This window comes from Corythoichthys intestinalis, chromosome 17, assembly GCF_030265065.1.
Source record: "Corythoichthys intestinalis isolate RoL2023-P3 chromosome 17, ASM3026506v1, whole genome shotgun sequence".
NCBI classification, from domain to species: Eukaryota; Metazoa; Chordata; class Actinopteri; order Syngnathiformes; family Syngnathidae; genus Corythoichthys; species Corythoichthys intestinalis.
The window spans coordinates 45,946,953-45,968,344 of NC_080411.1; the positions used below are offsets into that span (position 1 = coordinate 45,946,953).

General features: G+C 43.5%; 2 protein-coding genes across 4 annotated transcripts in view; both read left to right on the forward strand.

The window, feature by feature from the left end:
- The window catches only part of LOC130905658 (gastrula zinc finger protein XlCGF17.1-like), a 36,751-nt gene that overhangs the window by 13,188 nt on the left and 2,171 nt on the right, over positions 1 to 21,392 (forward strand). The window contains exon 2 of one of the 2 annotated variants that reach the window (XM_057819244.1): positions 16,938 to 17,183. The exons of the other annotated variant lie outside the window; for it this stretch is intronic. Coding sequence (XP_057675227.1) covers positions 16,938 to 17,183 — 246 coding nt within the window. The remainder of the gene's footprint in view (positions 1 to 16,937; positions 17,184 to 21,392) is intronic. 2 annotated transcript variants of the gene reach the window in all.
- On the forward strand, positions 14,531 to 16,878 carry LOC130905659 (uncharacterized). Of its 2 annotated transcripts, none has more exons than XR_009061133.1 (2): positions 14,531 to 14,775; positions 15,156 to 16,878. XR_009061133.1 is itself a non-coding variant. In XM_057819246.1 (2 exons), exons 1-2 carry the CDS (start codon positions 14,745 to 14,747, stop codon positions 16,216 to 16,218), a joined length of 747 nt encoding a protein of 248 aa, XP_057675229.1. In that variant the 5' UTR covers positions 14,531 to 14,744; the 3' UTR covers positions 16,219 to 16,878. The 2 variants fall into 2 exon arrangements, 1 of the variants encoding a protein (XP_057675229.1); XM_057819246.1 differs by having other exon boundaries at positions 15,503 to 16,878.

Here is a 21,392-nt window from a genome sequence, read left to right on the forward strand (position 1 = left end):
GCGCAGCCCATCCCTCCTCCCGCCGCCCAGCAAAGGAGCCACCGCCCCCCCCCCCCCCCCCCCCGGACCCAGGGTGGTCCCCTGGGCCACCTGCGTGCCCATCAACCGGCCTTCAGGGATGGCAGGAGGGGACGCATCACCAACCCCACGCCTACACCCACCCCCGCCCGCCCACCCGGGCCACGAGCCACAGCCCCCCAACCGGCACGGCACGCCACGGGACCCCCAGCGGCCCACCAAGCCCCAGGCAAGGCAGGGTCCCCCGCCGGTGCAGGTGACACCCCGCTGATACACCGGCGCCCAGCCAGCGACCCGCGACGGAGCGCAGGGCGGATGCCCAGCCAGAGAAGAGAGGGGAAGGCGGAGGCAGGAGAACGCCCAGGAACTGCCACGGGGCGATGCAAGATCGGAGACCCGACCCCTCAACCCACTCCCGCGGCCGGCAGCCGAGGCAGAGGGGAGGCCACACCCCGGGAGCCACGCCATATAGAAAAAGTGTGGGACCCACCTACCACCCTATTACTGTGGCTGCCAGGTTCCCGACTGGCAGCCATCACCCAGCACCGTGATGGGGGTGTGAGGGGAGGGTAGTGCAATGTATGCATTAAAATAGGAGAGCTTGGCTTGGGGCAGTGGGACCGCAGCATGGAGTTTCTGTCCAGCCGCCCGTCCCACCGCCCTTTGCCGGAGCTCTCCTGTGGAGTATGATGTGTGGTGCATTTAAAAAAGGTGCAGGGATGGCGGGGCCTGTGGTGAGGAGGCAGCCGTGAGCCCCCCCCCCCCCCCCAACAGGTCCCAACCATCCCACAACCTTGGTGTGTGGTGCATTAAAAACAGGGGGGAGTCGGGCTGGGACTGTAAAGCCTCGTCCCAACTCTCCCCGGAGAAATGTATGAGCATGTAAGTGCCAGGGTGAAAAATATTTACAGTGCCGAAGTGAGAAGTGCGTGAGTTAAGAGGCAGGCTCCCGCGGGCGTGGCCCCGTCCACCAGAACCACCGGCCCCAGGGCGGAAGAAGCGTCAGGGCCCCGATCAATCCCCGCCCCAGACCACCCACGGCGCCTCCGCGACCGCCCACCCCCCTCCCACCCACCGAGCACCCACCCCGCACCCCGAGGAGGCGCCACACCAAGCGCCGGCGACCAGGGGGCGTCCACCCCACCGGCAAGGGACAGCAAGCCTCACCCTAGGCCCCGCGGGCCCCGCCAACAACCCCGCCGGCCGGGGGGCAGCCGCGGCCGCCGCGGCCCAGGGAGGCGGACAGGGCCGGAAACAGACCAAGGGGAGGGAAGCGCACCCCCCACAACCCACCCCCGGGCCAAGAGGGGCGCGCGGTATGGCACCAGAGGGCACCTCCCCGGCACCCGGTACAGGGAGACGCGGCTCCGGCCGGGGGGACCTGGGAGGGAACCACGGCTGCCGCATACACCCCCCGGCCCCCACCCCAACTCCACCCCACCCCGGCCGGCCGGGGAAGGGCCGCGGCCCCGGACCGGCACCCGCGCGGCCCCCCCCACCCGCCCACGACACCAGCGCGCGCCCGACGGGACCCCCCGCACAGCCAGACGCAACCAGACAAGCCCCGGCCGAAAATCCCGGGGGCCAAGACCGGCGGCGGGACGGCCCAGGGCAGGACGCCAACAAACTCCACCTGTAAAGCTGATAGAAGAAGAGGTTTATCAAACACCATTAGATGTATGCCAAGGACCAGTGAAGTGTATTATTTACGCATAGTTCCTTAATTGTTCCAAGTCTGATAAGTAATATATAGGGTGTTCCAAAAAAAGTTGCATATGATCCCCAGTAGCTGGAAACCAAATTGTCTATGAGTATCCTTGTAAAATAAGCCCATTGACCGACTAAACTGTGAAGGAAGAAAAATTATTTATTACATGCTGTTGGGAGTGTATAAAACAGTTCGGATTTAAACATGTCCAGTTTCCAGCTGCAGAAGGATGCATACAACTTCCCTGGACACCCCGCATACATCCATTTATGTATACATTTTTATTATTTTTGTGGCATTCCTTCGCAGGTGAGAGAGAATCCTTAGTCTATGTTCATCATTCTTGCGACCGTTTCCCACTGTTGTTCGTATTTGTCCATTTTATTTGTCTGTTTGGCAGATATTTTCTCTAATGTTATATATTCAATGATTAGATTTAGCCATTGGTTAATGCTAATGTTCTGTTTGTTTTTCCAATTCAACAATATTGTTTTTTGGCTATCGTTAGACTTGCTAGTAGTGGACGGGTTTGATGGATAGAGATATTCACTGTATTCAGATCGCCAAGCAGACAAAGAGTTGGAGACAATGGAATCCTGCAGTTCAATAGGAAAGAGAGTTTCTTCGTTACCTGTGCCCAGAAATCTTGTATTGGTTTACATTGCCAAAGAGCATGAAAGTATGTATCTGAAGTATCTTCGTTGCAGCTTGTACATTTATCGGATTGGGAGAACCCCATTTTGTGCATTTTAGATTGAGTAATATGCCATCTGTGCAGTATTTTGAACTGTATAAGCTGAAGGTTCTTATTCTTTGTCATTGTAAATGCATTTTTACAGATGTTGGACCAATAGTTATTATCTAATGTTACCGAAAGTTTGTTATTCCATTTTTCGATTGGTAGGCAAGTAGAGTTGTTACACAAGAGGGCTTTATATACTTTTGAAAGTATTTTTTTTTGTTGAGGATGTATATTTATTATTTTATTTACGAAAGGTGGTGGGTCTAACGTACCCGTTAGTGATGGAAATTTGCTTCTGATGGCTGCCCTGATTTTATTGTATTGAAGGAAATTGACCCCTTTGATCTGGAAATCTTGTAATATTTTTTCATATGACATGAAAGTATTATCTTTAAACAAATGCTGTAACTGGTTTATTCCCGTATCATCCCATGTGCTGAAATAAATAGGAATTTTATTAACTCCAAAGTCTGGGTTGTGCCAGATTGGTGAGAATTTACACGGGGCTTGTTGTGATTGCGTAATTTCCATACCTCTCCACCAGGCTTTCAAGGTACATTGGGTTTTTGAAGCAGCTATGGTGCTTAATACTAGAACTAATAAAGGGGAGGCTTGCCAATTGTATTTGGTTGCAGTCTGTTTGCTCTAATTCTAGCCATGACTGTTGTTCAGTGTTAAGATATAACCACCTAATAAGATATTGTATTTGCTTTGCTATATAATAGTGTTGGAAATTAGGGGCCTCTAGACCCCCCTCTGGTTTATTTCTTTGCAATTTGGCAAGGCTAATTCTGTTTTTCTTGTTTTTAAAGTAGAATTTTGTGACGGCTGAGTCTAGGTCTTGAAACCATTTTTGAGTGGGTTTAAAGGGGATCATTGAGAACAAATAGTTTATTTGTGGTAATACTTTCATTTTGACTGTTGCTATCCGGCCCAAAAGTGAGATGGGTAGATTATTCCAGTGTGTCAAATCTTCACATATTTTTGCTAGGAGGGGTGTATGGTTTAGTTTAGTTAATTCTGTAAGTTTTGGTGAAATGTTCATTCCAAGATACTTTATATTCCCTATTGGAATATTGTGATTTTGATTTGCAGGATTCCATGAGTTTGTTGATAAGGGCATTATAATTGATTTTGACCAATTTATAGCATAATCTGATATTTGTGAAAATGTCTTTATTAGTTCAAAAGTCTCATGTAGGGAGGATTCTGGTTTTTCTAGATATAAAAGTATATCGTCTGCGTATAAGTTAATTTTGTGTTCCGATGTGTGCGAGCAGATCCCTTTGATATTAGCGTTTTGTCTTATTGCAATTGCTAATGGTTCAATAAATAGAGCGAATAATAGGGGTGAGAGTGGACAGCCTTGTCGAGTTCCCCTTTGAAGACAGAAACTTTGTGAAATGACCCCGTTTGTGTTTACAGTGGCTTTTGGGGCGTTGTAGAATATTTTTATCCAGCGGATAAATGGCTCACCGAAGCCAAATTTTTCCAAAACTTTGAAGAGAAAAAACCAGTTGACTTTGTCAAATGCTTTTTCTGCGTCCAAAGAGAGGATAATTGCTTTCTGTTTATAATTCTGTGCAATATTAATAAGATTTAACAAGCGTCTTATATTGTTTGTAGAGTTACGTCCTTTAATAAAGCCGGTCTGGTCTTTATGAATTATAGTGGGAAGAGTTTTGTTCTTTTTTTTTTTTTTTTTTTTTTTTTTTTTTTAAACCTGTTTGACACAGAGAATGGAAGTCTAAGTGCCCAGATTCTGAACAGTTTTAATGTTTCACATTGAGAGTCTGACATACTCCCATTGTGATCATTCAAAATACAGTGGTACCTCTACATACGAATTTAATTCGTTCCAGGACCTTGTTTGTAAGTCGAAATGGTCGTATGTCGAGCAGGATTTTCCCATAGGAATACATTATAATTCCATTAATTCGTTCCACAGCCCAAAAACCTGCACTAAATCCTTAAAAAATACTGCTGGCACTGTTACAAATGGCAATTAAACATAGAAAAACAAATAAGTTATATTATTCTGAATTATTTATTTATAAGAAGAAGAAGAATTAATAATTATTCCTGAAAATAATGTAACGAATCGGATTCTAATATGGCGGACACTTTTTACTGTCCCTGAACGCACCGCGAAGGTGACGTCTCCAGTGAGATAGGTCGGTGCGGTAGAGATAATACTTTCGTTTTCCTGAGAGCAGTCAACTGCTTAAGACAATGAGCGTTTTGTGTTGGATAAGTTCTTAAATAAATGATAAAAACGTGACAAAGCTGGCGATTTCCTTGGCAATGTTACCACAATAATAATTGTCACTTTAACTTATAAATAGTGGCGAACGGTGGTCATAAGAGGACCATGGAGCTGTATTGTTGAGCCAGTTCAGGGACGCGCACCCCAAGCTCATATTTTTCTATGACTTGCATCTTCATTTCAAAGGTAAGCATCACATTTTTCCTTGTTTCTCCAACTGTATCAACTTTTTTTGAAAACTGTGTTGATTTCTCACATAAGAAAATCCACCGTGGGTTCGTTTGCAGTGCTGTCATGTCGTCGTATTTCGAGCAACTCGTCGGATGTAGAAACAAATGGCGGCTCAAATTTTACGTCGGATGTTGAAAAGATCGTGTGTCGAAGTGATCGTATGTAGAGGTACCACTGTACCTTTTTATTATGACAAAGCAGCGAACAGGAAGGGATTATGGGGGGACAGAAGAAAAGAAATACAAGAGAAGAAGGAAAAGAAACACATACACAAACAACAACTAGAAATACATTGAACATCTAAACTAGTTACTAATATGCTGGTGCTATCGTCAGCGAGATGTATTTCCGGTTTACACCATGTGGGGGCCTATTGGCCAGTGAAAGAGGAGAATGGGGGTGGGGGTGTCTATAAGCCTATAAGCTTATAGTGATTGAAAGGGGTAGAGTGTACACAAATCAGTTCTGTGATCTAGAACCCAGTAATCGTGTGAATCTCTTATGAGTAAGCCCGTTGGCGACCAACCCTACGCCGCCGCATCGCCAATCCCGGCACCGGGACCCCCGACCCGAGAATACCCTACCACATCCAGCAGCACGCATGCCCCACCGGGCGCGCGACAGCCACGCAGACGGGCGGAGAAGCCGCGCGGGCGCCAACCCAGGGCCACAGCCCCCACCCAGCCAGCCCGGGGAGGGAGGGAGGGAGGGAGGGCGGGGGCGGGGGGCCATGCGCAGCCCATCCCTCCTCCCGCAGCCCAGCAAAGGAGCCATCGTCCCCCCCCCCCCCCCCCGGGACCCAGGGTGGTCCCCTGGGCCACCCGCGCACCCATCAACCGGCCTTCAGGGATGGCAGGAGGGGACGCATCACCAACCCCACGCCTACACCCAACCCCGCCCGCCCACCCGGGCCACGAGCCACAGCCGCAGCCCCCCAACCGGCACGGCACGCCACGGGACCCCCAGCGGCCCACCAAGCCCCAGGCAAGGCAGGGTCCCCCGCCGGTGCAGGCGACACCCCTCTGATACACCGGCGCCCAGCCAGCGACCCGCGACGGAGCGCAGGGCGGATGCCCAGCCAGAGAAGAGAGGGGAAGGCGGAGGCAGGAGAACGCCCAGGAACTGCCACGGGGCGATGCAAGATCGGAGACCCGACCCCCCAACCTACTCCCGCGGCCAGCAGCCGAGGCAGAGGGGAGGCCACACCCCAGGAGCCACGCCATATAAAAAAGTGTGGGACCCACCTACCACCCTATTACTGTGGCTGCCAGGTTCCCGACTGGCAGCCATCACCCAGCACCGTGATGGGGGTGTGAGGGGAGGGTAGTGCAATGTATGCATTAAAATAGGAGAGCTTGGCTTGGGGCAGTGGGACCGCAGCATGGAGCTTCTGCCCAGCCGCCCGTCCCACCGCCCTTTGCCAGAGCTCTCCTGTGGAGTATGATGTGTGGTGCATTTAAAAAAGGTGCAGAGATGGCGGGGCCTGTGGTGAGGAGGCAGCCGTGAGGTACCCCCACCCCCAACAGGAAGTGCGTGAGTTAAGAGGCAGGCTCCCGCGGGCGTGGCCCCGTCCACCAGAACCACCGGCCGCAGGGCAGAAGAGGCGTCAGGGCCCCGATCAATCTCCGCCCCAGACCACCCACGGCGCCTCCGCGACCGCCCCCCCCCCCCACCGAGCACCCACCCCGCACTCCGAGCAGGCGCCACACCAAGCGCCGGCGACCAGGGGACGTCCACCCCACCGGCAAGGGACAGCAAGCCTCACCCAAGGCCCCGCGGGCCCCAAGAGGCCCCGCCAACGACCCCGCTGGCCGGGGGGCAGCAGCGGCCGCCGCGGCCCAGGGAGGCGGACAGGGCCGGAAGCAGACCAAGGGGACGGAAGCGCGCCCCCCACAACCCACCCCCGGGCCAGGAGGGGCGCGCGGCATGACACCAGAGGGCACCTCCCAGGCACCCGGTACAGGGAGACGCGGCTCCGGCCGGGCGGACCTGGGAGGGCACCATGGCTGCCGCATGCACCCCCCTTAAAAAGTATATATATATATACAGTGGTACCTCTACATACGAAGTTAATCCGTTCCAGGACCTTGTTTGTAAGTCGAAATGGTCGTATGTCGAGCAGGATTTTCCCATAGGAATACATTATAATTCCATTAATTCGTTCCACAGCCCAAAAACCTGCACTAAATCCTTAAAAAATACTGCTGGTGCTATTACAAATGGCAATTACACGTAGCAAAACAAATAAATTATAAATCAAAATGGGAATAATATAATAAAAAGAATAATAATAATTCCTGTAATTGTGTAACGAATCGGGTTCTAATAAGACGGACGTTTTTTTGTGTACCTGAACGCACCGCGGGGCTGACGTGCCTGGACCGGTGAGCTTGAGTTTCACTTTCACTTTGAATGTTCTCTTGAGAACACCGTCAATTGCGGCAGACAGCAGGCGTTTTGTGTTGAATAAGTTGTGAAAGAAATGATGAAAACGTGGCGAAGCTGGCGATTTCTTTGGAGATGTTACCACAATAAGGGTTGTCAGCTTAACTTATAAAGACTGGCGAACGATGGTCGGAGGAGGACCGTGGAGATGTATTGTTGAGCCATTTCACGGATGCCCACCCCACGCTCATATTTTTCTGTCATTTGCATCTTCATTTAGAAGGTAAGCATCAACTTTTTCCTTGTTTCACCACCTGTACCAACCTTTTCTGAAACCTGTGTTGATTTGTCACACAAGAAAATCCGCCGTGCATTCGTCTGCGGTGCTGCCATTGTCGTCGTATTTCGAGCATGTCGTCGGATGTAGAAACAAATGGCGAGTCAAATTTTACGTCGGATGTCGAAAAGTTCGTGTGTCGAAGCGATCGTATGTAAAGGTACCACTGTATATATATATATTATATATATATATATATAAACACACCTAAAAATGCCTTTACGCTTGATAACACACATCACTTAAAAGTTAGGATTTTTTCCTACGTTTTTCAATTAAATTTCTATTTGTGTCAAGCCATTTTTAAGTTCTAGTTAAGTTTTAAGTTAGTCTAAACTGTAAGTCCTGATAGGATTTTGAGTTTTTGCACTGTTCAAAATAAATGTATGATACAGGCTGTATTGGAGCACATCAGGGACTAGTGCTACTTGGTGTTTTATCCAGCAATGATTACTGAGCTAAAATTGATAGTTAGCATTATTGAGTTTTTATTTGACACGCTCATCACTCCACAACGCTCTGTTATGTTATAGCCTGTATGTAAGACACGTTAGCCACGCATCGAAAGCGGTCTTAATTAATTGAAACCTAGCCCTCCGCAGTGCTAACGTAAGGTGAGCTAGTAGTGACAGTAACGTTAATCTTATACAGTATATTAGCGTTTAGCGCTCTTTATTAGCGCTTAGCGCTCTACTGCTTTAAGATGGCGGCTGTTTGCTAACGCTGCCCAGACGCGGCCTAGTCTGTCATTGCGCATCTAGTTCAACATACATGTGATCTCTATGAGACTCACTGGACGCCACCTGCAACTAACGTAGCATGAGCGGGCTAGTATTTAGCAACGTCGGCGTCGTTTGTAGCGGTTGTCGGCTGCAGTAAGTTTTTTTTTTTGCTTCTTCCTCTACGCACGTGACATCAGCGCGTTGTCCCGCATTAAAAGTAGTCCGAGCAAAACGTGATGCTTAGAGCTGTCAAAATAAACGATTACTCGAGGTGAATAAAATTACTCGGATCAGTTTTTAAACTCGAGTTACTCGAGTTGCTCGAGTATTCGTTTCAGCTCTAAAATTGGTATATCGTAGTTGTTGTAACAGAAACTGAGTTTTTTTAGACAGAATACTATTGAGCCGTTCTTTGGCGCTGAAAAGTTCTTTTGTGGTATTGTCTGTGGGATTATTGGCGAATTCCTCCGTCAGTTGTTTGATTTTCATTTCTAATTCGTTTTCCAACTTCTGTTCTTGTTTTTTTTAATATGATGAATATGAGATAATCTTGCCTCAAATTACGCATTTTCCTGTTTCCCAAAGCAATGACGGTGAGATGTTTGGGGAATCGTTAAGTTACATAAAGTCTTTCCATTCTTTCTTAACGAATGTATCAAATGCTGGGTCATCTAATAAGGAATCATTACAGCGCCAGGTTGCGTGGGGTATCGTGCGGGAGTCAGTTTTAAGGGCTAAAGAAATTGGTGCATGATCACTGATGATTATTGGATGTATTCTTGGCGAAATATTATTAATAGCGGAATTATTCGCTAGAAAAAAATCGATTCTTGAGCACGAACCATGGGCTAGGGATTGAAAGGTATATTCCCTTTTTGTTAAATGTTTTGCTCTCCAGACGTCACTTAAGCCAAAATCGTCCATATATTTCCTAATGGTTCTTGCAGTTTGTGACTGTTTAGTGAGTTTATAATTGGAGCTATCTATACTTGGATCAAGTGTAGTGTTAAAGTCCCCTCCTATAATAATTGTTGAGTTCACTGACATGTCACTCAGTTTACCAAAGATATTGTGGAAGAACTGTGTTTCCTCGTTGTTTGGGGCATATATGTTCACTAATGTGAACAGTTTATTACTTATGGTAGCTTGTACTATTATGAATCTACCTTCCGGGTCTGCAATTGCACTATTTAATGTGTATGAGATTCTTTTATTTATTAATATTGATACTCCTCTTTGTCTGCTGTTATAGCTGGCTGAATACATCAAGTTAAAATTTTCTCTATCTGATTAAAGCAAATGTCTTCAATAGCTAACAAAGGATTAACATGTGTTTTGTATACTTCTTGTAATGTGATTAGAAAAAAACATTTACCAAGGGAAAGGGTCATGTTTAGCTTTTTTATTTTGTGGTAATTAATGGTAAACTACTGCCATTTAGTGGCTGTTTTGTAAACTTTCACTGCCAATTGCAAGATTTTCCCAAGCACTTTACAGTTAAGGTGACCAACTTGACAATCACCAACCTACCACCTTGACTAGGTCCTCTTAAAAGGGAAACCTGTTGTATTGCAAATGTAATTTCTGAAGTTGCTTTACGAAAATAGTGTAAAATCCATTTTATCCTGGGAAAAAAAAATCTGAAAGACCTTTTATTTAAATGTGTTTTACGGTAATTGTATCTTCAGTAAATGTGCATTCTTTTGTCAAACACACTTAGTAATTGAGGTTAAATTTGATGTTCAGTGCTTTATTTTTTTAATATGATTCAATATTATCTAAATAATGGGTGCGAGAAAAATATTAATTTTCAGTTGAAATGGGATTAAAAAAGGTCTTAAAAGTCTTGAATTTAGATCTATCAATCCTGGGGGGACCCTGCGCTGTAGGCTTGTTCGATATTCATTTTCATCCAGTTTAGGGTCCTGGTTTATTTTATATTACTCAACACCAAATGTAATCAAAATAATACATGTAAAATAAAAAATCAATTACATTGCAAAACTTTTCTTACCTCAAGTGATGAAAGTGAAGCAGTGAAGAAATCCGTGTCCACTTCGTCACCAGCTGGCAGTGAACCTTATTTTTGTTAGACAATTCTTGCATACAGCAAAGTCCTTGTTCACCTTACTTCCTTTCTTGTTGGTGTAAAATCTAAAGTTTGTCCACATGTGTGATTTGTAGCAATATTTTGGTCACTTTTTCCGCCACCGTTCCCACGAAGCTTTTTAAATTTTTTTCAACCCACTTGGAGCTTCCTCTCTACTTCTCTAGACAACTTGTGCGCACTTTACCTTCACCACCACTCTTGAGCGCCCCTAATGGACCGCCAAGGAATTGCTCAACAAACACTGAGCAGTTTACAGCATCCAATGGCCAATATGTCAAATAAAAGTATCGATACTTGGCGGGAGCATATCGATAACCGATCGGGTTGCAAAATATCGCGATATATCGCTGTATCGAGATATTGTCACACTCTTAAGTCTTAGGATGTCTGACAATGTAAAAAAAAAAAACGACAAGAAAATGTTCAGTTTCAAAAATGTGACAAATAAACAAGACAGCTAAGCCTGTCAAGATACGCTATAAGTCAATTTATCGCACGGTATATAAAAATGAGCGGTAATTTTCCCGGCTGCGATTTATCGCGTGTACGTGTGTTTGTGTGTGTTGCGTGCACTCTGCACACCTGCGTGTTGATTGCATATGAGACTCCAGTTCCTTTCACCGATGTTTATCGGTCATCGACACGACGTAGGCTTAAAGTTCATCGAACTCACTGTACCATGGGAGGACTCCATAGAAGAGGCATGTGAGCAGAAACACCTGCGGTACTTCGAGCTAGCCGCTGAAGCTCAACAGCGTGGCTGGAACGCTGAAGTCCACCCAGTGGAAGTTGGGTGCAGAGGCTTTGTGGGAACATCAACACAAAGCTCCTGAGGGAGTCAGGGGCCAGAGCCAACGCACAGCGATTAAAGCTGTGTCAGAAGCAGTGGCTATGGCTAAAGAGGAATGACCCAAGCTGGGCCCCCAGGTAGTGTGTCAGGAGGTATGCAGTCAGCCTTGGCCTGGCTCAGGGAACTGGACACCCCTGCCATGCATAGTCCCCTTGGGGTTTTTTGCCACATTGCATCAAGGCGACTGTCTTGGCTGATTGGGCTTGGGACGCAAGCTCAGGGCTGATCATCCTGCAGCTGGCCGCCTCTGGAGAGGGTGTATAGTGTCGAAGGCCGAAACACCCAGGGCCAGTGGACCACTACTGATGATGCATCCCCACAAATGAGTTCCCCCATGTTCACCACCAACATTCATCGAGAAGTCTTTTGCACGTGACCACAGGAATTTTAACATCCAATTCTGTTTTCTGGAAAGACATACAAAATAAGGACACACATCTATATTAAACATTGTAAAACATTAGTATGACTACATAGAGGCTAATGAAAATGAGACAATGTCATAGACTTCACTATCAGTTGACGGGCTTCTTCGCAGTTTTTTCACTTATCGCGACGAGTTCTGGTCCCCAATAATCGTGAGAAACGAGGGATCTCTGTAATTATTTTTCAAATGGCTATCATTTTTAGCTTAGAATCATTTATTGATGTCTAACATTTAGTTTAAAAAACACGACTTTAAAATATGTGAGTGAATTATTTTTTAAACTTACAAATTACATCACGATGAAAAAAATAGTGTCTGGAAATAGGTCAAGGATATCCACCTCATAACTATCGTTTAATTGTATTTTTTTTGTTACTGTTGCATTTTCATCTATATTTTAGATGATAATCGATCCAAACAAAGAAAATTTGGAAAAAATAAAAAAGTTTCAAAGGGTAAATATTTAAGAAAGAAAATCTTGACCACTCCTTGTTGTCCATTGTTACAGTGCCTTGCAAAAAGTATTCGGCCCCCTTGAATCTTGCAACCTTTCGCCACATTTCAGGCTTCAAACATAAAGATATGAAATTTCAATTTTTTGTCAAGAATCAACAACAAGTGGGACACAATCGTGAAGTGGAACAACATTTATTGGATAATATAAACTTTTTTAACAAATAAAAAACTGAAAAGTGGGGCGTGCAATATTATTCGGCCCCTTTACTTTCAGTGCAGCAAACTCACTCCAGAAGTTCAGTGAGGATCTCTGAATGATCCAATGTTGTCCTAAATGACCGATGATGATAAATAGAATCCACCTGTGTGTAATCAAGTCTCCGTATAAATGCACCTGCTCTGTGATAGTCTCAGGGTTCTGTTTAAAGTGCAGAGAGCATTATGAAAACCAAGGAACACACTAGGCAGGTCCGAGATACTGTTGTGGAGAAGTTTAAAGCCGGATTTGGATACAAAAAGATTTCCCAAGCTTTAAACATCTCAAGGAGCACTGTGCAAGCCATCATATTGAAATGAAAGGAGCATCAGACCACTGCAAATCTACCAAGACCCGGCCGTCCTTCCAAACTTTCTTCTCGAACAAGGAGAAAACTGATCAGAGATGCAGCCAAGAGGCCCATGATCACTCTGGATGAACTGCAGAGTTGAGGTGGGAGAGTCTGTCCATAGGACAACAATCAGTCGTACACTGCACAAATCTGGCCTTTATGGAAGAGTGGCAAGAAGAAAGCCATTTCTCAAAGATATCCTTAAAAAGTCTCGTTTAAAGTTTGCCACAAGCCACCTGGGAGACACACCAAACATGTGGAAGAAGGTGCTCTGGTCAGATGAAACCAAAATTGAACTTTTTGGCCACAATGCAAAACGATATGTTTGGCGTAAAAGCAACACAGCTCATCACCCTGAACACACCATCCCCACTGTCAAACATGGTGGTGGCAGCATCATGGTTTGGGCCTGCTTTTCTTCAGCAGTGACAGGGAAGATGGTTAAAATTGACGGGAAGATGGATGCAGCCAAATACAGGAACATTCTGGAAGAAAACCTGTTGGTATCTGCACAAGACCTGAGACTGGGACGGAGATTTTCCAGATCTTCCAACAGGACAATGATCCAAAACATAAAGCCAAATCTACAATGGAATGGTTCAAAAATAAACGTATCCAGGTGTTAGAATGGCCAAGTCAAAGTCCAGACCTGAATCCAATCGAGAATCTGTGGAAAGAGCTGAAGACAGCTGTTCACAAACACTCTCCATCCAACCTCACTGAGCTCGAGCTGTTTTGCAAGGAAGAATGGGCAAGAATGTCACCCTCTCGATGTGCAAAACTGATAGAAACATACCCCAAGCGACTTGCAGCTGTAATTGGAGCAAAAGGTGGCGCTACAAAGTATTAACGCAAAGGGGCCGATTAATATTGCACGCCCCATTTTTCAGTTTTTTATTTGTTAACAAAGTTTAAATTATCCAATAAATTTTGTTCCACTTCATGATTGTGTCCCACTTGTTGCTGATTCTTGACAAACAATTAAAATTTTATATCTTTATGTTTGAAGCCTGAAATGTGGCGAAAGGTTGCAAGGTTCAAGGGGGCCGAATACTTTTGCAAGGCACTGTATATTACCGTGTTTCACCCATTTTTTTCCATTCTCTTTTGTGTTTTTTCATTGCAAGCAAAATAAATTAAGATATTAATGCCAAAGCATTTGTAATTGCAATCATTTTTTGTGAGAAATTGAGCTGACAGAATTGCAGGAGTGCCAATAGTTTTGGCCAGCAGTGTATATTGGCAAAAGGATGCTGAATTTCCATTTGCCAGGCAGGAGGTCTAGAAGACGACCAAAGAGGAGGTTTATGGATGTAGTTAAACAGGACATAAAGGTAGCTGGTATGAGAGCAAAGGACAGGGTAAGACGGAGACAACTTATTGGCTGTGGTGAGTGACCCTTGAAGGGAAAAGCCGAAAGGAAGAGAAGACTCATGACTGAAAAAAATAACGCTGTTATATTCTAACGCCGATTTTAACAATACTGGTAATAATGTAGTTTTTTGTTGTTGTTTCCACTTCTGTCTGCATCCTTTCTTCCGCTTAATCCCCTCTGATAACCGTTTTCTCCTAATAAATAAAACATAATGAACAACCATAATGGGAGTAGATCAAACCCCCATGTTCAGACCTGAAGGACACTCAGACCCCCTCCCCCATTAACCCTTTGATGTTTAGCTCGACAATTTGGTAGATCACATTTTGTGTCCCTATATTTATGGTATAATGTGTTGAACTGAACTCAACCTGATTGTGTCCTCTCTACAACTTGGTTGAGATATGCTGTGCATAAAAAATCCACTAGAGGCCACTGTATTTTTCGTTGGTATGAGTTTTCACTCATCCTTCTGCTAGCAAGGTTTCAACAGAAAAATCACTCCTGACATGTGGGCAACTTTTGGCTACAATATGACAGGTAGATTCCTTTTTTCAACATATTTGCTCTTCTAACATGTTACTTTACAGAATCATGTAACTTAATACAAGATAAAACCACATTATAAGGGTCAAATAATTTTTCATGAATGTGCTTGATCAAACGGTTGAGTTGTCACTTGATGGTAAAAATTGGTATGGAGTGACAGCTCAACCATATGGTTACTACGGTGAATTTATGCTAATTTTATTGAAATATAAATACTTCTGTTAATCCATTGTTGTCAATATGTCACTTATATAATGATAATACATTTATATAAAATGGTGCATGATTAAATTTTTAGCCTTCCATTTTTTTTATTTTATTTTTTTAGATTAGATTCAAAAGATGGATGCTAAATGTTTTTATGTTTCAAGAACATGGAATTTTCTGGCCTTTGTACCAGAAGATCCTCAAGACTCTGAGGCTGATCTGAGTGATGATGACACAGTAGGGGATCCTGATTTTCTGCCCAAATAAGTAGAGTTGATCGGGGATCTTTGCACTCAATCTTCAGATGAAGAGTTGCCCTCTAAAAGCACATCTGCAAAGAGGAAAAATACCCTAGAAACATTCAAAGAAGAGGTGGATGAGGCTCCCTTTTCAACCCCGGTGTCAAAGAAGAAGAAAACGTCAGAAAAGAAACAAAAAGAAGCCAGGAGGATCTAGAAGCATGTAGATATTGAGGAATTCCAGGTCCCTGATTCATGTTTTGCATCCCCAGATCCTGTCAAGACACTCTTCCAGTACTTCAAAATGCTCTTCACTGATGGGATGATTCAACATATTGCTTTTCAAACCAACCTGTACTCTGCCCAGAAGTTGGGGGATCCCATCAAACACAAACCTAGTGAGATTGAAGATTTCCTGGGTATGCTATTTTTCATGGGTATTCTTCAATTTCCGACCATAGCAGACTACCGGTGCCCTGCATCACGTTTTGACGTGATTGCTGACATCATGCCAAAGAGGAGATTCATGCTGTTACGTGGCATTGATCCTTCCGACATGCTAGTTCACCTATACAAGACCCCAGCCAAGTCAACCCGTTGGTACTTCCCCCTGTTTGGATACGCCCTAGATCTCTGCATCTTCAATTCCTGGCTGGTCTACAAGAGAGACTGTGGCCTTCCGAAGGAAAAACCAATTCCTCTGAAAATGTTTCGCTTGGCTGTGTCCCACACTTTGAAACAAGTCAACAAGCCAGCATCCAGAGTAGGCCGACCACCGTCTGCCAGTCCACCAAATATGTCCTGTGAGAAGAAGCGCTTGCCCCCAACAACCCCACAACCAGATGTGCGCTACGACAACTATGGACATTGGCCACTTCACACTGACAATCGGGGGCGGTGCAGCCTCTGCCCAAAAGGTGTGTCAAGATGGAAATGCGGGAAGTGCAATGTTTTCTGTACTTGTTGGGTGAGAGAGAATGTTTTGTAGCATATCATCAAAAATAAAGTGGCCAATGTTTCCATGGGTCATTATTGTGTTAAGGCATTTTGTTTGAGAGATGTTTAGTTTTTGATTTTTTTCAAAGCAAGAACATTATTAAGTTCTTTGGGTACACTCGTGGGTCTTTCAATGTTGATTTGACTGTGGGAAATGGCTAAGAAATGCCTAAGACTCCATGTTGTGTTTATGCCAAAATGGACCAAAGGTCTTTTGTTGAAATAAAATTTGACATGAGTTGTTTCCTGGTATTTCTACATTTTATAGTTCCTTTTTTCATATTTCTAGGTGTTAAATGATCCATTTATTTGTCAATACTCATTCACAATTATGTATTAGGTAATTTTACCATCGAGCAACATCTCAACCATTTGGTAGAGACCTATATTTAAAAAACTGGGGAGTCCATATACATTTTTCCAATTTATTTCTGTTACTTGTGCCACAACAACTTAAAAAATACCCAAAAATCATTTTTTCATTGTTTTTTTCTTGGAGTGAACATCAAAGGGTTAATGTTTGTGTCTTATCAAAATGTGATGTCAAGTGATTTGAATTACATTGTGTCGTGATGGATGACAACAGGATACGGATAAATGCAAAATTGTCACGGAAGAATATTTCTGAAACAATAAATAGTTTGCATACTGAATATGGCAAATGAAGAAACAAGGTTTGATCCATGTGTGATTATAGTCTTGGTCTTGCAGATGTCAGTCAAACACATCGTCCTGTACTCCGGGAGTCTGCTCGCATGGAAGAACAGGAGGATGAAGAGTCGCCATACATCAAGGTGGAAGAAGAATTCGTCCATATTAAAGAGGAGAAGGAGGAGTATTTCATTAGAGTTGAGAATCCCCACATTGAGGAGCAGCAGCAATCTCATCCCCTCAAAAAGGAGGAGGAGGACTCTTCATATGTTAAAGAGGAGGTGGTGGACATCCCCAAGTGGACTGGTGAGCCCCCGGTCTTTCATGAGCGCCGACAACTTCCCATACTCCCTCTTTTTTTATTTATGTCCCGGAAATCATACCGAGAGGTATCGTAAAGTATGTGCTGGATGCACACTGCTAAAATGATAGCCTCCTCAATGTTGAGAAAGCGTGGCGTGTGGTCTGCCAGTGTCCTCGCGGGTGATTTGTCGATCAATAAATCCGTTGCCGATTGGTTGTAGAACAAAATTCCCGTGTTAACCTAATTTCTAAGACGCATACTGGTTGATGTCAAAACTGATAGAGGATAAAATATAGATTAATGAGTGTGTAGTTTTATGCATTTATGATGAAGGTATTTATCGGTTAAACAGTGAAAATTAGAGGAAAACTTTGCATGTTGATTTACAGCGTGCGCCCCTGAATCTTCTGCTTATTCCCCTAAAATTTTAAGTTAGGGTCTCCTAGTAAAAAATGCTTGTCTGGAGCCCAGTCTTTACACCAAACACATTAATGGGGAGAGTTGGGTAGAGTAGCCAAAAATTTTACTCAAGAGTAGCGTTACATCAAAATAATATTACTCAGTAAAAGTAGTCATCCAAAAAATGTAAAAAGAAAAAAAGTATTTGGTGAAAAGAATACTCAAATAATGAGTAACACTGATTTTTTACATTTTGCCGTTGCATGATCACGCCAGCCTGTTCAATCACGTGGCGTGTTTAAAGCACCGTAAAAAACTAAGTATTTGACATAGAGCGCTGCCCTCAACATGACTCGAAAGCGTGGATTTTAACCTCTTTCCCAGTTTTTAAATATAAGATTAACTACGAAAAGAACTTTTCACTTTCACTATTAACTATTTACTAAAAACTATTAACTATTTTCCCCACGAGAGGGCACTCATGCTCTTTGGACAAATTATGCTTCATTTCTGTCTTTTTTTTTTTTTTTCTCGCCGGAATTCAATTTTTTTTGTATTTCTTTGTTTTAATGTGGTTTTGTGATGGGCTATTTTACAGTATAATTATAACAGCAGTTCATATAGATATGTTTGTGCTAAAAAAATATCACCATGGAGGAGGCATAGATCAGGAACCTATGGCTCACGAGCCAGATATGGCTCTTTTGACGGCGGCATCTGGCTTGCAGACAAATCTTCAATTTAAAAAAAAAAAAGTTATGTAATGGGAAGGACGTTAGGACCTCGGGGAAAACCTGGCGGGCCTAAGAGACACAGGGGAAGCGTCAAAAAGAGCAACCAGTATTGGGCGCAAACATTTTTTCCTTTGGCAAGCCAGTGATCAGGTGACATTAAGGACAGGTGCGGCAGGTAGCTATGCATCTGTAGCGTGGTGCAGACAGAGATTAAATACTTTAGTCTGTTGCCACACATTTAATCATGTTTTATTTTCAATTTTCTTGTACAGCTGAAACAAGTAAAAAAACGATGTCCGTCTCGCATTGCTGCACAGATGGCTCATTCCTTATTCACTCTAAAATGCGAATTCTTATATAATTTTATTAATAAACAAATACACGTTTTTGTGACAAAACATTTAACATCTGCATTTTAGACACTACTAGCTCATATTTGTCTATAATTTCCATCTTCATTTCGATGGTAAGCCTCACCTTTTTCCTTTTTTTCACCACCTGTGCCAACATTCTTGGAACCCATGTTGATTTCTTTCACAAGAAAATCCGCCATGCGTTCGTCTTGCGGGAAAACAAAGAAACTGCAGCACTGTCATAGAACGGCGTATTTCAAGCATGTCTTCGGATGTAGAAACAAATGGCGAGTCAATTTTTACATCAGATGTCGAAAATATCGTGTGTCGAAGTGATCGTATATCGGGGTACCACTGTATATGTATGTATGTATATGTGTATGATCTTTATTCAGGAATCACATGGGGAGTCCATAGCACACAAACCAACAGACAAATGACAGAAGAAAATGCAGGAAGAAACAGTAACTACAAAAGAAAGAACATTAAAAAGCCATAAACCATCAGTGCAAAAACAAACATTTCATTCAGGAGCATAAAATACCACATGTAATATGAAATAAACTAATTTCTTGTGTCACATGCACTTTAAGCAGTAATGCTCTCTTATGCCAATGAAACATTTAAGATTTTATGATGGCAGTAAGGACACAGAATAAAGCAAGCACAGAGAGAAAAATAGCTGTGGCCATTGAACGGTCATACTATAGGCTACACTGATGGATTATACTTGATTCTGAATGCTGAGCTGATCGTAAACGGTAAAAATAGTACAATCATAAAAGCTATCAGGGAAATAACACACACAGATACAAAATAACACGACATACTAATTGCTAGGTGTAGTCCATGCACATAGCACTGCTCCTGCATCACTGGCTGGATTTTCTTAAAGGGGGATGAGCATAACCAAACACAGGCATGAAAATGGGTCAGGGGTTAAAAAGGTGAGAAGGGTGTGGAGGAAATATGTTCCGGCGTTCTGCCAAAATGTCCTCCGTCGGCGAAACATGAGACGAATTTGACAATTTTAATTTTTCACATAAGGCTTAATATTCAAATTAGCAGGGGTTTAATTAGTTGAAGGAGTTGATTTCAACCACCATTGACTCGCGCTCTCACTCCGAAGCCCTGAAACTATCAAGTAACTGGCGAACTGCACAGAATTTGTTCAAATCAACTCCAGCGACTAATTGAACCCAGGCTAACTCAAAGATTAAGCCTAATGTAAAAAATTCTGAACTTCCCCTTTAAAGTATAGAGTATAGACCATTGAATATGACCATTAAAATGTTGTCTATAAAAGTTTTAGAGCATTAAAACAACAAAAATGAATGAAATGAATAAGAATCCTTCAAAGTATTTCATAATGGGTCCAAATTATTTTTCGAACAGATCCTGTGACTATAGCACCTGAGAGACAGCCGTTTGCTTTGCTTAGCCAAAACTACAGCTGAGGAGGCAAGATGGATATTTAGAATTTCTTTAAACCTAAGCTTTCAAAACCCTCAACAACGACTGAGCTTGAACAGAGGATTGAGCACGAGCAGTATCAAAAAGTCCTGGCTGTCTTGTTACCTGTTGTGCTGTAATTCCAGGTGGTGCTTGAATTGGATGCTTAAGCGGTCAACAGTCTTTTAGAGCCAGCGCAAGGAGATATTTTTGTCATCTTTACTGGACAAAAATGTGAAGTAATGGCTGTGTTTCCAGTGTGCAAATGCAGCCGTTTGTAGTATATCTCCTGCCTATTTAATTGCATCCTGGCGAGATAGCAAGGCTATGTTGTTTTGACCGCAAATTCCCAGCGCTCACGGCTCACGCATCATGGTAAAACACGTCACCTGTTTTTTTTCCATCCCCGATTAGAAAATGTGACACGTGATGTCACTCCCATGACTACAGTATTCCTCATTATACATACATTATGGGGCAATAACAAAATAGTAACGCACAGGCATCAAGGAAAGTAACTTTAATCAGATTAAGGATTTAGAAACATGAACGCGTTAGATTGCTCTTTACTGAAAGAAAGTAATCAGATTACTGTTACGCATTACTCACATAACGCGTTACTGACAACACTGCTTTTATATTACCATTAAATACACAAGCTTGACGCTAACTTAACGGGAGCTATTTTTTTCACCAGAGATTTGGCTAGCTCTGGCAGTGTTCAATGCAAGCTGGAACGAACGGCAGTAACTTGTCATAACGCAAAATATGAAAACGATCGAAACCATTACTCACCAAATTCAATATGCTGGCAAATGCATTCCTCTAAAAAAAAATTGGGAGTGAGACCTCTCCTCTTCCAGCGAACGTGAATTTGTGCTTTGAACAAGATCATCTGTCGTAATTAACGATCTTTGACGCTCTTTCTCCCCCCTGCATTCAAACTTGTTTCTCTCTCAGCGGCTGTGATTAACCTCAATGAAGTTGCTCTCCTTGCTAAGCCTTGCCTATCATTCTGCTTTGTAAGTTTTTAGTAACTTTGTGTATTGAATTTGAAAGGAAAATGTGTGGGGGGTTTTTTTGGCGAACTTTTTCATGAAGCTAAACTGTTGAAGCTACTCACACTTGGAAAAATACGATTGTACAACATTTTAAATGTATTCATTTGGTATATTTCAGTTGCCACGATGTGAGAGATCAATAAATTGCAGAAAAGTACGCCTTGCGTTTGGAGTGCTTGTTTTTCGGTTTGCTGGAATAGCGTCAATGGCAC

Coding starts and splice junctions, on each gene's coding strand:
- LOC130905659 (XM_057819246.1), top strand. CDS start 14,745: ATGTGGGCAACTTTTGGCTACAATATGACAG. Junction 14,776..15,502: donor TTTTGGCTACAATATGACAG/GTAGATTCCTTT, acceptor TTGCATCCCCAG/ATCCTGTCAAGACACTCTTC.